The sequence below is a fragment of the Chrysochloris asiatica genome, unplaced genomic scaffold (genome assembly GCF_000296735.1).
Source record: "Chrysochloris asiatica unplaced genomic scaffold, ChrAsi1.0 scaffold00393, whole genome shotgun sequence".
Classification (NCBI taxonomy): Eukaryota; Metazoa; Chordata; class Mammalia; order Afrosoricida; family Chrysochloridae; genus Chrysochloris; species Chrysochloris asiatica.
The window spans coordinates 1062102-1083288 of NW_006408911.1; the positions used below are offsets into that span (position 1 = coordinate 1062102).

The following is a 21187-nucleotide window of genomic DNA, read 5'->3' on the forward strand; positions in this document are numbered from 1 at the left end:
AGTTATTTTCTTTCAGAAAGTCATTATCTTTCCTTTCAGCGATGGTGAAAATGAGGTCTACAGAGATTCAATGGTTTTCTCAGTAACCTATAGAGGACAGGAAGCAAAGCCAGGCTTTGAACATGGGCCAAACCTGCTCCCAAATCCAGGGTTCTGGCTTTTATACAAGGGGTCACCACTACGGCCCATTGGCCAAGTCTGATTTCTGCCTGTCTTTGTATGGCCTCTGAGCCAAGAGTGGGTTTTACATATGACCTCCAAAGACATGAAATGGTCCACTCCAAAAATATAATTCCATTTTTAAAATTAATTGTTGTTGTTGGTAGGTGCCATAGAGTCAGTACAGACTCATAGCGACCTTATGTACAGCAGAATGAAACACTGCCTGATCCTGGAGTCCTGGTCTGGTGCTGTGGGTCAATGCGCTGGACTGCAGAGTGGGTTTGAACTGCAAGGTTGCCAATTCAAGTTCATGAGTCGCTCCTCAGAAACCCTATACTGGATCACTATGGGTCAGAACCGACTCGACAGCATTTAACAACAACAGCAATATATTTTACAAATTGCGCTTTTATTAGTATTATTAGAGCAACACCTATGGGGACTGGAACCCAAAGGAACTGTCTTAGTTTTCTGGGTCTGGCAAGCATTCTGCCCCTGACAAGGGGCAGCCTTACCATTTTCTATCTCTAGTTTTAGTGAAAAACATCTGAGTTTTTCTTTTCTGACAGGTTTCCACCTTAACACAGGTTCTGGAGTTTGCAGGCTTTACTGAATTATTGTTATTTTAAATTTTGAATTTTATCAGTCAACATTTGTTGTCTCTTTTGTTACCTATTGTCTTTGACTGTTGACCCAAAGCCTGAAATACCCTCTGCCCTTCACAGAAGAAGTTTGCTGACTCTGGCTTTGGATGATAAATTCTGGTTTACTAATCACCAACTGTGGTGGTGGTAGTGATAGTGTGCCATGGAGTTGGTTCTGACTCATAGTGACCCTGCATAGGGTTTCTGAGGCTGTAAATCTTTACAGGACCAGAAAGCCTCATCTTTCTCCCATGGAACGGCTGATAGTTTCAAACTGCTGACCTTGAGATTAGCAGCTCAACTCATAACCACTAAGTTACCAGAGCTCCTTAAGCACCAACTGCAAGTTAGCTAAGGTAGAAATGTTTACTGTTTTAACATGAAAAGATGGGAAGCACTCATTAAATCTTAAGCACTCAGAGTTCTGGTGTGGTGCTGTGGGATAAAGCACTGGGTTGTAAGGTCAGCAGTTCAAACTCATCAGCCACTCCTTAGAAACCCTATATAAAGTTGCTGTGAGTTGGAACCAACTCAACGGTACTTAACAACAAACAACAACATTCTTAATTTAGGAGCCCCTGGGTGTTATAAAAAGGAGTTCTAGTGACAATAGAAGATAAACACTGGACTGCTAACTACAAGGTTGGCAGTTCAAACCCAGCAGTCGCTCTGTGAGAGAATGATGAGTCTTACTGTTCTGTAAAGATTCACAGCTGAGGAAACCTGATACAAAATTTTTACGAGTAAGAATCAACAGGATGGCAGTGAGTTTTTTGGGTTGGGGATGTTATAAATGGTTGGTGCTGCAGGATAATGCACTGAACCACAGGATCAGTTTGAACCACAAGATCGGCAGTTCAATCCCTCCAACTGCTCCTCAGACACCCTATACAGGGTCACTATGAGTTGGAATCGACTTGACGGCACTTAACAAAAACAGCACATGGTTAATGGGCTTGGTTGCTAACTGAGAAGTTAGAGGTTCAAGTCAGAGTCATCTACTTATGAAAATTCAGTTGCTGAAAATCCTACAGGATACGGTTCTATTCTGGCACCGTGGGGTTGTCGTGAGTTGGATTGGCTTGATGGTACTGGTAATGGTGGTAGATTCCCAGTTTACTTTTGTCTATAAAGAGGAAGCAAGAGTCTAAAGGGGGAAGGTTAAAGTTAGAAGATGAAATTGCCAAGAAAGCCCATGTTCTGAGCGCAGTCTCTAAGTGTAGTAGTTGTGGCATACATATCTACAGAAGGAATGGGTTTAGTTAACCGGGTATATTTTGACCAGGATCCTGATCACCTAAGAATGTTCCTCAGAACACACTGAATTTGTGGTTTTAGCTATGTCCATGAGCATACTGATGTGAGTTATCACCGAAATGAAAGCCTTGTTCCTCTTCCTGTGACTGAGTCCCCATTCAGCTGGGACTCATCCAAGGGTCTAATTCAACAAATAAGGGAGGATGCAGCATCCATTTATTTTTGCCCTCTCTTCAGCATAACTGGGAATTGTATCCTTTTGGGCTGTTTAACTACAAACTGAGTTTTCTGTCTGTCTGGCTTCTATGGAATGAAGTGCAGAAAGAACTTCCTTTCAGTTAACCAAACTAGTCACACGTCACTGGGGAGTCTGGTCTCCAGATGCAGAAAAAAGCAGAGGGACATAAATGTGCCCAGATTTGTCTGGGGAGGAGCAGCAGGTGGGAGGAAGTAGACACAGACAGGTCCATGAAGATAGATAGCTTGGGGTGATCACGAATAGCTTCGGACCCAGTTAAGAATTCAAATTTGACCCTAGAGGCTGATTCTTGCCATGAGGAGTGCTGTAGATACACTGGGAGCTGGCTCCGGGGGCAGTGTGGAAGAAGGAAAGAGATTCCTGCTCACAGAGTCTGGTCTCATCCTCTCAACTGCCTGATTGTGCCTGACACCTCTCTGAGGAGTCCCTGCTTTCCCTGACTGTCGAAGCTGCATTGCTCTTATTCTATGAACATTAATGCTCACTTAGTGAGTCCTGACAATATTCTCTTCTTGCCTCCAAGCTATTTTCCATTTCCCTTTCCTGTCTCAAACAATGAGGGACCCAAAGGTGTCCTGGGTAACTGAGCAGAACTGTGTTGCCGTGCCTCTCCACTACTATGAACACACTGGCAGCAAAGACTCAGAATGCTCAGGCCCAGTGTGGGCCCCAAGATGCTTACCTAACTTGCTCTGCACAAACTTAATCTCTTACCACAAGAACTTACAACTTCTGAATTGTAGAGGATGGTAAAGAGGAGGACTGTCTGGTCATATTGCCTAGTTCATAGCTGTGTGACCATGGGCAAGTTACTTAATTTCTCTGTGCCATAGTTTCTTACCTGTCAAATGGGTTACTAACAACAAGAACCTCAGAGGACTTTGGATTGCTTAAAAGAAATAATGAATTGAATGGAGTTTATAAGGGCTCAGTGATGGGGGTGGTGTGTTGTAGAGTTGGTTTTGACTCATGGTGACCCTGTGTGTATAAGTTTCCAAGGCTCTACATCTTTATGGGAGTAAAAAGCCCACCTTTCTTCCACTGAGCAGTTGATAGATTCAAACTGCTGACCTTGTGCTTAGCAGCGTACTTTGTAGCCCACTGTGCAACCAGGACTACTTAAGGGCTCAACAATGATGAATTATCCTTGCATCAGTTCTCCATACAGGTGAGAACCCTAAAGCTCAGACGGATTAAATCATTTCCCCTAGATAACAAGGATATGTAAGGAGCTCTGGTAGCGTAGTGGTTACGAATTGGGCTGCGAACCTTAAGGCCAGCAGTTCGAAACTACCAGCTGTTCCACGGGAGAAAGATGAGGCGTTCTCCTCCCTAAAGATTTACAGCCTCGGAAACCCTGTACAGGGTCACTATGGTTCGGAAACAACTCGACGGCACTTAACAACAACAACAAACAAGGATATGTGGAAGTCAGAGTTTGATTTTGACTTGGAGGCCTGGGTTTCCTTTGTGTGGTACCACAGGCATGTAGTCTGTTGTGAAGTGCTGTTGAGTTGGTTCCGACTCATAGTGACCCTGTATAGGATTTCTGAGAAGCATCTGGTGAGTTGGAACCACCGTCCTTATAGTTCAAACCAATCTTGCAGTCCAGTGCATTAACCTAGAATGCCACACCAGGACTCCTGGCATGTAGACTTGTTATTGTTGTTAAGTGCCATAGAGTCAGTTCCAACTCAGAGACCCTATATAAGGTTTCTGAGGAGTCACAGGTGAGCTTGAACCACCAATCTTGTGGTTCAAACCGACTTTGCAGTTCAGCACATTAACCCACAGTGCTATAGTAGGACTCCTGCATGTAGACTAGTAGGGGAGTTATTACTGTCATTGACGAGCATTGCTTTTTTTCCACATCAGTTCTCTCCATCTGTGCCAGCTTTGTTCATTCACCCATCACTATCACCCAGCTCAATTATTGCCCATCTTAACCAGGCATGCTCCTCCAAGACAGAGGTCTCAGATTTGAGTGTGTCTCAGTATCCCCAGGGGGATTCTCAACACAGATGGCTGGGCCCTATCCCCAGAGTTTCTGATTCTGAGGGAAGCACAAGAGCTTGCAAGTTCCCAGGAGACATGGACGTGGTCAGGGGAACTCACTTTGAGAACCTTTGTTCTAGAGTATCACTTAGCTCAGCAAAGATGATTTTATTGATTTGGTTTAATGATATTGTCCATTAGCAAAGATCAATTTGAATTCTAGGCTATTTTTAAGAAAGGTGATCATCCTCAGGCTACTTCCTCTGTTAATTGAGGTTACGTTGGTCAAGTAAAAGTCCCCATGTGACCCAAGCGATCTACACTCAACTACTAACTTATAGGTTGTCTGTTCAAAGCCATCAAGTGGCATCAAAGAAGAAAGGCGTACTGATCGGCTTCCACACAAACTACAGCCAAAAAAGATCCCATTCTACTCAGTAACACCTGGCATTGTTTTGAGTCAGATCAACTCGATGGCCAAGAGTTTGGTTTTCTTTTGGATTTTGTGGTCAAGTAAAAGTTCTATGGGATTATACTAATAGGCATAGAGAAGAATTACTTATTATTAGCAGGCTATTGGATTCTTGATTATACTTCCATTTATCTGAAATCAGAAGCAGTTCATAAGAAAGCTTTGAACATTTCCATATAACCTTGCTCATAGCCAATTTTCCTCCTTGGGAGAGGAAGTATAGAACAAATCTTTAATTCCTAGTTACAATATATGTGAAGCTCTTCCCTGTACCAGTGAAGGTTTGTCCTGTCATGTTTAAATGGTTAGAAATCCTTCATTAAAAGAGTCTAAACAAAAGGGCCCACCACACACTGGCCAGTTTGTCATGTTGTGGTGGCTTTTGTGTTATTGTATGTTGGAAGATATGACACCAATATTTCAAATACTAGCAGGTTCACCCATGGTGGACAGGTTTCAGGGGAGCATCTACTCTAAGAAAGACAAGGAAGAAAGACCTGGAAATCTACTTAAGAAAATCAGACAATGAAAACACTATATATCACAACAGAATACTGTATGACATAATGCTGGAAGATGAGCCTCTGAAAATACTTCATAGTCATCAACAACAGGGTCAAGCACACCAACATCTGTGAAAATGATGCAAAACTGGGAAAAGTTTCGTTCAGTTGCACATGGGGTTGCTATGAATCAGAGCTGACTTGAATGTCAACTACAACAACAAATTAAAGAGTTTGGATATTCTGTACTTCAGGCCTTTGGAATTGTAAGCAACTACTTTGAGAAGACGGAGCAACATTTTAGATGCAACTGTATCAAAAACTAAGAAACTGCAGGGTTGGAATCCCCTCTCAGTCAATATGTGTTTAAATCATATTGGCATAGTTTGACACTTCTCCTGCACAGGAGGAGTCTAATTCCTTCTTCAAATATGGCCCAGCCATAATGACTAACGTCTATAGAAGAGAGTATGACAAACGCTCCACTGCGTGACTTCCCGTGGTGAGCTCCAGCAGGTGACTCGCACACAGCTTCCACTCAATACACACACATTGGGAGCTGATGAACGTGAAAGTCCTAATTGACAATTCAGTGGTAAAATTGTCACTTCCCATGCAGAAAACTTAGTTCCTGGCCTGTGCAGCTGTCGCAGCCACCACCTCTCTGCCAGTGGAGGTTTGCATGTTGCTTTGATGCCGAACGGGTTTCAGTGGAGCTTCCAGACTAAGATGGAGTAGGAAGAAAGGCCTGGAGATTTACTCCCAGAAACCAGTCAAAGAAAACCCTCTGGATCACAATGCTCTGATCCACAACTGTTCATAAGGATGCTTCAGGACAAGCCAGCACTTCAGTCCACTGAGCCTACAGTCACTGGGAGCTGGAGCTGACTTGATGACAGTGAACCCCAACAAAGGATCCTGAAGTGTCCGTATCAGCGTGACCATGTGGACAAGCCACACAGAGCTAGAAGGAGGTGCTCAAGGAGCCTCTGCTGGTTCGGAGCCAGCTGTTTGTGTCTTCCTAGTACCAAGGACCACACATGTGCATGAAGGAACTTCAGAAGACTTTAGAAGTCTCAAGCCCCAGCCTTCAAACTGCTCCAGATAAAGCCAAGTGGAGAGGAGACAAGCTGTCCCTTTGAGTTCTGCCCAAATTGCTGACTTGAGAGCAAAACGAATGTGGTTGTTACAAGCCACTAAGTTTTGGAGTGGTTTGTTATGCACCATTAGATAATGGGCACATCCAACGTGGGCATGCAAAATTCTGAAGACTTCTACAATGGACGTAACCCAGATGCAAAGTGTTTCAGGCAGCAGCAGAATAAGGACTGTGGCCAAGAGTGACACGGCCAAAGAACTGCCTCTAAGAATCAAGCTGCGTTGGTCTGAAGAGAGGAACAGCGATATGAAGACCCTTTGAAACCACAATAATCTCTCCAGTGGGGTTGCCAGAATTTCTGTTCTTATCATGTTGTTTTCTTCTGGAAGACTCTTATCCAAAGGCCTATCCAGTCTAAACCCAGAGAGCCGTGAAAATCTCACTATTACGATATAGTAAATATTAATATAAGAGACTTGAATTCAGGTGCTGGCTTCTTTCCAACACTGATGCTCAACTATTTATTTATAAGCAGCTTCTCCCCATTTCCTCTTATGGTGATTATTCACCATCTTTGCTTTTCAACCTCCTGCATTGCAGGATATTTATTTTTTCATTTTCTTTTCTGGGTTAGTATCATCCCTGGCATCCTTTGTACTCTTGGGTTTTGCTCTCCTGCTCTTGAGTTTTCCTGGGGCGCCTATGGTGCAGGCTGGCTGTGGAATGGTTAAGGTCATGGGCTTTGGAACAAGGTTAGTACTAGGGGCACAGAAGACCTGGGACAAGGCACTCATACCTCTGAGCCTCAGATTCATAGACACTGCTTTGTTGTTGCTGTAAATCACTGCCATTCCAACCCATGGCAGCCTCATGTTCTGAGGAGTCCCTGGATGAGTTCAAGTTGCCAACCTTTCCACTTGTAGCCCAACAACGTTTTCGCTTGTAGCCAAACACTTACCCACTGATGCCACCCAGGGAACCCTTTGCTTGGCGCTCTGCAATGTGAAGTAACATGCTGGTGGTTGATGTTGGTGGTATGCCGTGGAGTCGGTACCAACTCCTAGCGACTCTGTATAGGGTTTACGAGGCTGTGAATCTTTATGGTTGCAGGAAGCCTCATGTTTCTCTTGTGGAACCGCTAATAGTTTTGAACTGCTGACCATGAGATTAGCAGTGTGACTCATGACTACTTTGCTACCAGAACTCCTTGAAGTAACATGCTAGACATAGCTCAGTACATCTCCCTCATTCATATATACCAGGTGTAGAGGGGATGCAGAATCCTGCTGTAGCACTGTAGGATAATCACCAACTGTTAAACACAAGGTCGGAGGTTCAAACCCACCAGCTGCTCTTTGGAAACCCTATATAGGGTTGTTATGAGTTGGAACTGACTCATTGGCACTTAACAACAACAGCAATAGGGGTTGTTTAGAGAGCTCAATGGCTCTGTAGGATAAGTACAAGGTCATCAGTTCTAGCCCACCAGCCACTCCACAGGAGAAAGATGAACCTTTTGCTTCCACTAAGATGTACCGCCTCAGAAACCCTACACAGAGTTGCTATGAGTTGGAAATGTCTTGATGGCACTGAATAACAACAAAAACCAGGGGGAATGAAGTCAAGAAGGCTTCATAAACTTCCCAGTCATAAAAAGGAACTTTACTGTGTTCTTAATTTCGGCTCTGACCAATGTGTGCATAGGAGGCAGTGGTCATCTCTGTCTATTTCCTGCTATTGCAATGGCCTTGCCCAGTACCTCGAGCCATTGGGGTGCTCTGGAAGTGGGAACTTCCTCACCTGGACTCTGCTGGGACTTGGGGTGAATCACTCACCAGCTAGATGAATATATTTTCTGATATTGTTTCTAGGAAATACATTCTGTGTCTTTAACAAGGACAGTACACTCACAAACGGCAACAGTGTGTTACAGACTTTCACTTCCTTAAAATACTCTTTTTCTTTCTAAAATTTGGTTACAATCTTCTACATTGATATTTCTATCACTAATGAACTATGGCTTGAAGATTGGAAAACAATATTTAACTTTACTACGAACTTCTCTTTCTTTCTTTCTGTGCAGGATGGAGGGTGATATCTGGTTACGCACTCAGCTCCTAATGGAAAGGCTAGTGATTTCAACTCATTCAGAGGCATCTCAGAAGAAAGGCCTGGTAACCATCTTCCTTTTGAGCACCGCTGTCTCTGACACACATGGGATCACCATGAGCTGGGATCACCCGCAACCAACAATAGCAGCAACAGGAGAATAACAATAGTCATTAGTTTTTCCATCTAATTTATATTTTACTGCATTTTGAAAATAATGTATTTATTTGGCAAAGTAATCTAGGCTCTAAGTTAAAATAAAATTCTGAAGAAAGCATACTAAATATTTTTAAAATGTGAAATATTAGCTGTGTATTAACCAATACATAACAGCATTCTTGTTAGGCCAATAATCCAGGAAATCTAATTTAAATAATCAACAGGATGATTCTTATGAAATGCAACATGTAAGGTGGGGTATCCCATGAATGGCGGATGATGACATCATCGTTGTCATCCTTTAAACCACAACCAAACCAGCTGTCATTGAGTCAAGTCCGACTCACGGTGACCCCAGCTGTGCATAGTAGAACCGTGCTCCTGAGGCTTTTCAAGGCTGTGATGTTTTGGAAGCAGATCGCCAGGCCTTTATTTCTGGGGTTCCTCTTGATGGGTCCCAACTGCTAAACTTTCTGTTAATAGTCAAATGCTCACCCATTCATGTGACCCAGGGACACCCATCATTGCTTTGTTGTTGTTGTTGCTGTGAAGTGCCGTCGAGTCAATTCCCACCCATAGCAACCCTGTATAAGGTTTCCGAGGAGCAGCTGGTGAGCTTGAACCGCCAAACTTGCAGTTCAAATGACTCTTCAGTCTGGCGCATTAACCCACAGTGCCACACCAGGACTCCCCGATTATTGCTTAACCTACACAAAAACTAAAACCAAACCGGCTGTCCTAATAGACAATGATCCATGGTGACCCATGTGTGTCAGAGGAGAACTGTACTCCAGAGGGTATTCAATGGCTGATTTGTCAGCAGTAGATAGCCAGACCTTTATTCAAGTTGCCTTTCATTAACTCAAACCTCCATCCTTTCGGTTAGTATTCAAGCATGCTAACCACTTTTATTACCCAGAAACTCCCAATAGCAAAAGTAAACTGGGTAAAACCAAGTAATTTAAAAGATGGTAAAACTAGTCTGAGGGTAGACAAACTGTATTTTGTAGATTCAGTCGAGCCCACAGCCTGTGTCTGTTAAATACAATTTTATAAGAACACAACCATACTCACTTGTTTATAGTTACTGGCTAGCTACAGACATGCCTCAGTGCCTGGTACTGAAACTATATGGCCTGGAAAGACAGAAATAACCACAGTCCGCTCTGTACCAAATAATAAAAATAATAAAAAGGAAAAATTGCTAACTGTAGTTCTAGTCGGTGGAATATTATGCAGCCAATCCAGAAAAAAAAAAAAAGCTCAAAAAGACTATGCAACAACATGGAAAAATGTTTATAGTAGTATTGTAAGTGGGATAAAGGTAATTTTCTTTGGGAAAACAAAAAATCTCCTCCTTTAATGTTATTAAAACATCTTCCCAAAGAGAAAGGGAAGCAGATGTTGCAAAGTCTGGTAACCATGGTGATTTGGTGGTGTTGCTTCCAATGCTCCTGCCCACAGGTGTCTGGGAGTAGGGGAGGAGAGGACTTCATGAGCTGAGTACCCCCGGTACCTCAAGGACAGAGGATGGCAGGGATCTGTCTCTGCCTCCCACCCCAACCCCACCCCAGATGTCCAGTCCTCCAATGGGGCTCACAGGGTGGGAGGTGGTTTCAAATTCCCAGTGAGGGGCTGGCAGCAAAGCCAGGCTACCAAGCTCACAAGCCAAACATCTGCTTGAACCAAGACTTGGAAGTCCTGTGCCCACAAATATGTACCTCTCTGGGGCTGGAGTCGGGGTTTGCTGAGCAGCCAGCTGCTGTAAGTTTCCATCTGAGAGGCTGGCCTTTGGAGAGGGTGGGGATGGGCCCTCTATCCCCCCTCTGTGCCTTCTGCTGGGGAGAGAGGGGCTGAGGGGTCAGAATATGCTCCCTGTTCCCCAATGGGTAATTCTGGGGTCAAATAAGCAAAACTTTATGATTGTAAGGACGGTCTCAACTTCTCTAAAGTTTTGCTTTTCCTTGTAGTTACTCTTTGGTGTAAGCACTTGGCCTGAAAAAAAGTGGGAAAGGGAAGGGGCATGGCAAGAGAAGTTCCTTACAGGAATACTCACTTCCAAGGAGAGGCCGTGACGTTCAATGCTATGTTCTGGCTTTCGATCTCCATTCTTCAGTTAAAGCATGGGTGTGGGAAAGGGAGGAAATTCCTGGGCAAAATGACAGTGCCCAGAAAATCTGTATGTTTAATTTCTGAGAAAATCTCCAGTAAGCTGTCTAAATGCAGGGGAAGGGTCTGATGGAGCTGCTAACAATTATAACATTATGACCCCTGCTAGCAGGGATCAAACCAAAAAAAAAAAACGAAATCTACTGCCATCCAGTTGGTTCTGACTCATAGTGACCCTGTAGAGGGTTTCTGAGGCTGTAGATCATTACAGGAACAGAAAGCCTCATCTGTCTCCTGCAGAGCACTTGGTGCATTTGAACTGAAGATCTGGTGGCTACAGCATTCCCCGCACTCAAGAGTACATAAATTCCATCCAGGTGAAAGAGGCTGACATGAAGGGCTTGAAAGGGAGGGGAGGGGCTTTGGCCAAATGCTGTGACAAGGATCAAGTGGCCAGTGTTGTTAACCCCTGAGGCCATGGGACTTTGCAAAACTCCCAAGACCAACAAGCACTCATGGTGGGTAGGGCAGGCAAGTCCTTCTGTTGGTTGTTGTTGGCATGGAGATAAGCTCTGGGACTGAGCTGGGACTGCTCTTCCCCTACCCATTACACATTTATACACTTAGACATGTCTTTGCATAGTGACCTGTGGCCCAGGACTGCTCAGACACCACACCACTGGTGAAGCAGACAGATGGGTTGAATTCCACTCACCAGCAAGCTAGTGCCTCAGGTTCCTCATCTCTAAAATGGGTATAATAGCCTCAGCCTGGCTTACTGATTATTTGAAGCAACTGAGGAGGTTAACTGTTAGTTTCCTTGCCTGCCTCCCTGTTCTCTAGTCTTCTCTTCTCCATAGTTGCCCCTTCCCCACATCATTCTCCCCCTTTCCTCCACTCCTTCCTCCCCAACCCCTATACACACACACACAAACAGTAGAGCAAGTGAGGGAATGAGAGGAAGGCTAAGTGGTTTCTGTTTTGTAACGTCCCCATGGATTTAAAGGGCTGGCTCCGCACTGACAGCGGGTGAGTTATTATCTGGGATTTTTCTGCAGTGGTATTTCCTCATGAAGAGGGATTGTTCTGCAAGCTTGGTGGCTGAAGGCATTTCCCATAGTATCCCGCCTCCCAAACCCCAGGGTAATACTCATAGGCCTTCTCTGCACCTAGGTATGGGCAGCTTCAACTCCTGAGTTCGACTGTCAAGTAGACAGCTGCCTGGCCTGTCATTTGGGCTCCTCTGAAAGCTGGGGTGGGGGTGCAGATGTAACTGGACTCATTGTGGGGTAGACCTGACTGCATTGCTCTCACAGCGCTACTGGCGCAGTGGTTATCTGGCTTCACTCAGCTCCCGGCCTCTAGAGGGAATTCCACATGGGCCCCAGATTTGGAAATGGCTGTCACCAATAACTGCTCTTCTGACCTGAATAAACCCTTCTTCTGGGGACAGTTTGGTGGAGGGGTGGAGTGGAAGACTTGGCGTCTGTAGTTAGTGGGCTATGAATCTTTCCTAAGGCCTCAGGTGTTGATGGTAAGGCCTGGCAGAGAGACATGGTGGTAAGGCCTTGCAGAGAAGTGGTGGTAAGGCCTAGCAGAGGCATGGTGGTAAGGCCTAGCAGAGAGATATGGTGTAAGGCCTAGCAGAGGTGTGGTTGGTGGTTAGGCCTAGCATAGAGCCATGGTGTAAGGCCTAGCAGAGGCGTGGTGGTAAGGCCTAGCAGAGAGACATGGGGTAAGGCCTAGCAGAGGTGTGGTAGTAAGGCCTAGCAGAGAGACATGGTGTGAGGCCTAGCAGAGGCATGGTGATAAGGCCTAGCAGAGAGACGTGGTGGTGAGGCCTAGCAGGCCTGACAGAGCAGGGTGAGCTCAGTACTGAGAAGATAACTCTGACAGAAGTTGGGAGCTCATGGGCCTCAGAGTGCTGAAATTTAGTGTGAGTCAAGGAGAGGGATGGTTGGGATGAGCTCTAAAGTGGGAGGTTAGACTCTGTGCCAGTGTTTCCTAAACCCCCATGGGAAATTTAAGAGGGTGTAGAGTCCCCAGGTGTTGCAAATGGTTAAGTAATCAACTACTAACTGAAAGCTTGGATGTTTGAACACATCGAGCGACACCTTTGAAAAGCCTATGGAGCACAGTTCTCCTGTGACACACAAAGCGTCACGGGGAGTCGGAGTTGGATTCAGAAGCACTGGTTTTGTTTTTCTGGAGGCTGCTGTGCAGTATCTGCCAAGTTGGGCTTCCTTAAAATAATCTGCAAAAGTCACAGCCAGGACCCAGATAAAACCGAGAAAACGGTGCACCTGGTCATGCCTTGAACCCTCACTGTGTACTACACTGGTGATAGAATTTAACCGAGTTTATCCAAAAGGTCATTTTAGCATTAAATAGCAACTGAATATTGTTTGTCTACCTTGTACCCAGCCATAAAACAAGAAAAAGAAGTAAAAGGTATTCAGGTAGAAAAAAAAAAAAAAAAGAAGTAAATTTTCTATTCATGGAAAATCTCTAGGAGTCTACAAGAAGAGTTCTACAACTGATTTAACAAAGTTGCTGGGTACAAGGTCGACAAACAAAAATCAGCTGGATTTCTATACACCGAGGATGAGAAATTTGGAAATGGAAATTAGGGAAGCAAGTCCATTTACAATACCATCTAAGAGAATAAAATAGATGGGAATAAAGCTTACAAAGGACACAAAGGAGTTAGATAATGAACACTATAAAACACTGAAAGAGACTAAAGACTTAACTAAATAGAAAGACGTTCCATGTTTAGTTTGAAGACTTCATATTGTTAAGATGTCGATACTACCCAAAGTTTTCTATAGATTCAAGGCAATCCTGATCAAAATTCCAACAGCCTATTTTACTATACTACAAAAACCATACGGAATGTCAAGAGGCCCCAAATAGCTAAAACAATGTTGAAAAAGAATGACAAAGTAGGAAGATTCACACTTCCTTATTTTAAAACATACTATTATTGTTGGAGTCCTGGTGTGGTGCTGTGGGTTAATGTGCCAGACTGCAAAGCCGTTTGAACTGCCAGGTCGGCGGTTCAAACTCACCAGTCACTCCTCAGAAACCCTATACAGGGTCGCTATGGGTCGGAACCGACTCGACTGCACTTAACAACAATTGTTGTTGTTAAGTGCTGAGAGTCACTTCTGACTGACAGCGACCTTGTATAGGGTTTCCAAGGCTTTATACATCTTTGAGGGAGCAGAAAGCCTCATCTTTCTTAGGTGGAAAACATACTATATAGCCATAGTAATCAAAACAGCCTAGTTCTGGTATAACAAGAGACACAGACATATACTAATGGAATAGTATTATTGTTGTTAACTGCCATCGAGTTGGTTCCATTCATAGTGACTGCATATAGGGTTTCTGAAGAGTGGCTGGTGAGCTTGAACCGTTTGATCTTGCGGTTCAAACTGACCTTGTAGTCCAGCACATTAACCCACAGCGCCACACCAGGAATTGTTTTAGAAGTCCAAAATCAAACTGACATATATAAACGGTCAACTGATTTTTGACAAGGGTGCTAAGTCCCTATGATGGGGAAAGAAGAATCTCTTCAATAAATAATCTTAGGAAAATTGGATTTCAGTAGGCAGAAAAATTGAAATAGGACCCATGCCTCACACTACATACACACACAAATCAAAATAGATTAAGGACCTGATGGTTCAAAATAATATCATAAAAATTCTCAGATGAAAAAGCAGCACAATGCTATCACATTGACATTTTAACAATGAATTATCTAATATAATAAAATAAATAGCAAATGGTAAAATAAATAAATGGGACCTCAGAAATATTAAAAACTTTTGTTCATGGAGGTCACAGTCCATATCCTCTTGCTCTTCCTGACCCTCTTCCTCTGTTGCTCCAGGTGAATAGAAACAAAATGTTACATTAAGAGTAGGGTTTCATAACAGAGGAAGAAGGAGAGTCAGGAACAGGAAGAGGATGTGGAATGTGTGGCTAATTGCTTCCATGCCCAACTAGTTGTCTCCTTTGCCATGAGACCTGAAGAGCTGAATGGTACTTAGCTACCATTACTGAACATTTTGAACCTAGATTCTATAGAAGAATCCTGATCAAAGGGGGAGGATAAAAAAACTAATTTCAAATTCTCAGAAACTCCAAACTTCTAGAGCCATGGAGGCTGAGTGTACCCTTGAAAATATTGCCCTGAGATAACCTTTAAACCTTGAACCAAAAATTATCTCCTGTAATCTTCTTAAAACCAAACAATAGTTTTAGCTTTCCTAGTAAAACAAAGTCTGATTTGAGCATTATGCACTTTTATGGGACCAAATTGCTAAGAGCAACTAGAAAGATTAGATAGAAACCTTAGGGACATGAAATTATGGTAACGGTGAAGGAACAACCAGGAAAGGACAATGTGAATGGTTGTACAATACAAAGAGTCATCCGTGTCTATAAATGGTACAGGTAGAAACTGTTTAACTGGTGTATATTACTGTGTATGTTAACAGCAACAACAAAATGAAGTTTGAAAAAACCTGCCAAGCCAACTCTAAGGAGCAGTTCTGTTCTGTAACACTTGGGATTGCCATGAATCAGAACTGACTTGAAGACAATCAGGTTGTTCTTTTTAATAATGCTAAATACTCACGTGCTGCCAATATTGTCCTAGCATAATTTTTCACCTGTCTCTCTTTTGGTCTCATTTTTTCATAAGTTTCTGTTAGGAATTATGGTTTCACATTCCTAGGTTCTCAAGTTCAACATCCTAACCCTTGTAAAAAATTCATTGCCCTTCATCAGGGAAGCAAAACTCAGACTTCCTGCTAGACACAAGGCTCAGTTGTTCAATGCTGCCCTTTTATAAGAAGCAAGAGGTACACCGAGTAAACAGGATGGCTGCTCACAGAGTTAGCAAAACAGTCCAGAGAACACAGCCACGTCCACCGTAATGGCAGGGTTGAAATTGACACATGGTCTCTAGCCAGTCATGGCCACCTAGTTCTTTGTTCACTCCCCCGCTCCAAGGAGATAAACAGAGTTGCATAAAAAGTACCCAGTCTTCCTCCTTTTTTGTTGTTGTTAAGTGCCATCGAGTTGGTTCCAATTCACGGCGACCCTGGGACTTCCTAAGAGTAGCTGGTGGGTTTGAACCTCTGACCTTGCAGTTCAAACTGACCTTGTGGTCTAGCGCAGTATCCTACAGTGCCACACCAAGACACTGTCTTCCTTCTTACTACACCAAAATAACAAACAGGTTTCTATAAAGCAATACCATCTAGTAGAAAAAGCATTGTATTTAGAGTCAGCAAACCTAAATTCGAATCCCAGCTCTGTCCCTTAGACACTACGGGACACTGAAAAAGTTCCCTAAATGCTTTGAATTTCAAATTCCTCACCTGTAAAATGGTGCTGGCAAAACTCACCCTGCAAGGGTGAATTAGACAAAAACCGTCAAAGTGTGAATACGAAGTTTGGAACAGGTGGGGCAGAATTAGGGAGCTGGCTCAGAGGCAGCCAACAGCAACACCTTGAGTGGGGCCAGATTCTAAACCACTCACTACATCATCTGTCAATGAAATCACATTGAGATTAGAGTGAAGAAGGAGATGTCTGCTTTCTCCAATCATCCTAAACCAACCCACATTCCCGTTTTCCCCTGAAGTTCTCTGCCCTACTGTCTGACCTGGGAACTTACCATTTGGTATTGCTATGAGTCACACCAACTGGATGGCACTTAACAACAACAACTACTGTTCAGAGACTCCTGGTGTGGTACTATAAGATAAGCAATGGACTGCTAACTGAACGGTCCATGGTTCTAACCCAACAGCTGCTCATTGGAAACCTTATATAGGATTGCTATGAGTCAGAACCGACTCGACAACACTTAACACCACCACCATAGCTGTTTAGAGAACCCTGGTGGTGCAGTGACTAAGTGCTGGGCTGCTAACTGAAAGGGCAGCTACTACCCATCCTCTGCTCCACCAGAAAAAGCTATGGCAGTCTGCTGCTGAGAAGACTGACCGCCTTGGAAACCCTATGGAGCAGTTCTTCTCTGTCCTATTGAGTTAATATGAATCGGAACCAACTTCATGGCAACAAGTTAGGTTTTTGTTTTAGTCCTTGTTTAAACACTGAAATATTTCCTAAAGTTGATCAGTGGCAAGGACCTAAGGTCTAAGAGAGTCTTTGCCTCAGTGCCACAGTAAATAAGGTCTAAGAGAGTCTTTGCCTCAGTGCCACAAAATATTGCTGAGGAGTTTAATTCCAAATCATAGTGATCCTATAGGTATAGTAGAACTTCCCCATAGGATTTCCAAATCCTGGTGTGGTGCTATAGGATAAGCACTGGACTGCTAACTGCAAGGTCGGCAGTTTGAACTCACCAACCACTTCTTAAAACCTTACATGGGAGTGCTATGAGTCAGAATCGACTCTAAGGCACTTAGCAAATCTTTACAGTAGTAGACTGCTGCATTGTTCTGTGGGTTTGATCCTCTAACCTTTCAAGTTAGTTGCCAAGCACTCACAAATGCACCAGTAGGACCCCTTGTTTAGTATGCAGTACGTACTCAGATCGGCATATCTGTTCTTGGGATTGGCAGTGAAAACAGGAGCGTTTAGAAATGTCACACTGACTTAGAGAGGCCTCCTTTCAACTTGAAGTTACCCAGGCTTTAAGAACAGACAGCTATTTGGCTTGTCTCAATATAGGGTAGGGTCAGGAGAGGAGACCAGCCTATAAAAATGCTAACTATCTGATTTTATTTTGCAATCTTGAGAACAATCATTCTTCGTGAGAAATGTCTGTTTTAAACATCATTGCTAAGTTGAAGGCAGAAAAAATATACTTTGTTCTTTTGTTTTAGAGTTTCAGGTAGAAAAGATAGAAATAAGGTCGGGGACTATGACATGTAATGACACCAGCCCTCTGTGGTTCCTTTTGCCTCCTGTGGTGTAGATGAAGGCTGACTACTAAAGGTTGGTGGTTCAAACCAATCCAGCTATACAGCAGAAGAAAGTCTTGACGATCTGCTTCCATGAAGATTGTTGCTGTAAGTGTTGAGTCAATTCTGACTCATAATGACCCTGTATAGGAAGCCCTGGTGGATTTGATTCATCAACCTTGTGGTTCTCAGTGCAGTATTCTCCTTTGTATTACATGGGGTCAACATGGGTCCGAATTGACTCAACACAGCAGATTTGGTTTTTTTGTTTATGGTATATCTTAAGAGAAACCAACCTGCAAGGCTTTCATCTCCTAAAGGCTGACTTTTCCTATGCTTTCTCAAAACAGCCTCCCTTGAAAGTTCAACTCCTAGCAGTGCATCTCTCACTGAGGGAACTCTTGTAAGCCCAGCTCGAATCAGATGAGACCTGGGACCAAAACCTTGCCATAGCTGTCCTGGGCCGCTAGGATGGAGTCCTAAATTCATGCCCTTGTTGGTTCTGAGGGCAGTGTGTTTTGCTTGTTTGATTTCCTGGTGCTTTGCATGTATCACAAGTGAACCGCATTTTGGCTGATGACACTCACCCCTAGTGACTTGCATAGCCTTATGTCCCCAACTCTCCCCAGTGCAAGGCACTTATAGTGCTACATGGCTTCTGTGAGTCCTCTGACTGCACCACACTCTCTCCACCTTAGGGGTTTTTTGTTTTGAACACACTCATCGTGTTTGGGGGACACACACCTTCCTCTTAAAGCCTGGGACTGTCCTAGTCATTCCTCAGAGTCCAGCTTGTGTCTCATCTCCTTCTGGAAGCCTGCCCTGATTCTGTAAACAATGCTAGGTGCCTTTCTGATGTGGATGTCTGTATATTTCACTGGGTGTGAGCCTCTGCAAGGCCAATGGACCTGGTATTATTTTCCATGGGGCACTGCCTAACACAAAACAAGGGAGATACAAATATCTCCCAACTGCAAAATGCATGAATGCAGGAGCCAAGTTATGTGAAGGGGCCTAGACCTTGCATGCCTGCTCCTGGACCACTTCAGCCAGACCCAGAGGTCTGGGAGAGACTTACATATTCTGTATCTTTGGAGGGATCCCCGATGCTGCCGTTGGTGGTCGGGGCAGTAGTCTCTGCACCTTCTGGCTTATCCTGTTGCTTCCCTTCCTCCTTGGGCAAACCGCCCTGCCCCGGGAGGGCTACCTCTCCCACACCCAGGGCATCGCTCTTATATTGCTTCACAAATTCTTCCATCAGTTTCAGCTCATTCTCCAAAAGTCCGCGGCAGCGGGATGGGTCCTGGTCATAGATGGGCAGCTGATGCATGAGCTGGTGTCGCCGGTAATAGGCGCCCTCGGTGCCTGTCACTGGCTGCCTCTCCTTCGGGATGAGTTCCATGTACTGGAGGCCCTGAAGAGAAAGAGGAGGAGAAAGTGTGAGGTGGGTCTGGCTCCATTCCTCTCTGGACTTAATCTGTTGAGTGAGGCTGAAACACAAACAGGAAGCATAGGGAATCCATTACTGGATTTCCTAATACTACCAACCACATTTAAGATACATAGTTTTATATTTGACTTAAAGTAACCTTTTGTTTTTAATTACAAAAGTAATGCATGCCAATGTCTCAACTAAGAAACTACAGATTAGAGAAAGAGTAAAATATATGTAGTGTTTATCTTGTGGTCTGTGTTGGGAATGTTCTTTATCTTGATCTTGGTGGGAGTTTTAAGGACATGTGCATATACAAACATTCCTCAAGGTGCGTATTCAAGATTCATGGACTTTATGTACATGGCGGGGCTTCACAACGTTTGTAGAAAGATGGAATTGAAAGATAATGGAATTTTTCTTTAGAACTTTTTGAAGCCCCCTCATATAGCTATTTTAAAAAGATATTTTTAAAAAAAATCATGCCTCATTGGTCAATAGTTACAGGTTGCTGAAAAATTTTATGTTCAACCTTTAAGACCTTTTCCAGTTATATTTATTAAAACATGTTGGATGGTTTTCCATTTGTGTGTGTGTGGCTATATGAATGCATATGGGGGAGTGTCCCATTTAGAAAGATTCCTTGACCAGTGGATTCCATTTCTGGATGGCATTGAGAGGTGGAAAAAGCCAACACAAAAATCCACTGGAGTCGGTTTCTTGATGGTAATCTTTACAGAAATAGATCACCAGGACCTTCTTCTGTGGTGCTCCTCAATGAATTTCAACTGTCAAAGGAGTTTATAGTTCTTTACTTGTGGGCTAGGCTACAGTTTCCATAAGAATTTGAAGTCATGATCATTTTAGTTTATTCTCTGGCAGTAGTTACTATTGGGCATGTTTGCCTCTTTTACCAAAGGAGAGTTGCTACTTTGAAACCACTTCTCTGGTATCATTTGCTGGATGGAGAGGCCACTGTATAAGTCTTTTAAGATAATGACAGAAGTAATGCAAACTAGCTGACCTCATGTGGGATGTCTCCTCACTAGCAAATTTGCCTGTCATCATAGAGAGCCTTCTCTGGAAGCAAGCATCCCTGTACTTACAAGTACCATAAGATTTGGCATTCCCTATGCCTGGTGTAGGAGCTCTGGTAGCGTAGTGGTTATGAATCGGGCTGCGAACCACAAGGTCAGCAGTTCAAAACTATCAGCTGCTCTGCGGGAGAAAGATGAGACTTTCTGCTCCCATAAAGATTTACAGCCTCGGAAGCCCTATTGAGGGTCACTATGGGTCAGAACCGACTTGACGGCACTTAATAGCAACAACAATACCTGGTGTGGCACGTGGGTAAATACACTGGACTGCAAGGTTGACATTTCAAGCTCACCAGTTGCTCCTTGGAAACCTTATACAGAGTCTGCTTCCATAAAGGTCACAGCCCCATAAAGCTCATCAAGGCTGGTGAACAATTTTCAGCTTTTTCAGACTTTTACAAAGTAACAATTCTCAGGAAAGAAATGTGAATTTTGGTAACAGCCAAGAGCTAAATGAATGCTTAAACCTATTGAAAATTTGTTGCCATTGAGTTGATTCTTATTCTTAGTGACCCTTCAGGACAAGGGAAAACTGCTCCCTAGGGTTTCTGGGGCTGTGATCTTTATGCAAACAGACTGCCACATCTTTCTCCCACGAAGTGCTTGGTGACACCTGTCTGGCACAGCATCCAGATGTGTGCCTTTGCCTGGCTGGCCGGAGATTCAGCCACCACTCTTAATACACCTAACCCTGGCAGACATGACCAGTCAATCATCACATTCTTTCCCCTTGGAGCCCTGATGAGGGTCTCAGAATCCCTCTCAACACAGGACTTCAGATGATCACTGCTGGCCGGCATTGACTTGGGGAGGGGTGATGGAGAGAGGACTGGGTCTGAGTCAGCTGCCTGGCAGCTCTGAGTCTGCCAGAGAACCCTCAGGTATCTCGACATTCCTGCTGACAGTCATGTTCCCCAAACCTTTAGCCAAGACC

At 43.8% G+C, this 21187-nt stretch overlaps 1 protein-coding gene across 1 annotated transcript in view; it reads right to left on the minus strand.

Moving 5' to 3' along the window:
• LMCD1 (LIM and cysteine-rich domains 1) overlaps positions 1–21187 on the minus strand; it is an 88732-nt gene that overhangs the window by 4722 nt on the left and 62823 nt on the right. Inside the window, exon 3 of the mRNA XM_006876591.1 lies at positions 18803–19138. Coding sequence (XP_006876653.1) covers positions 18803–19138 — 336 coding nt within the window. The remainder of the gene's footprint in view (positions 1–18802; positions 19139–21187) is intronic.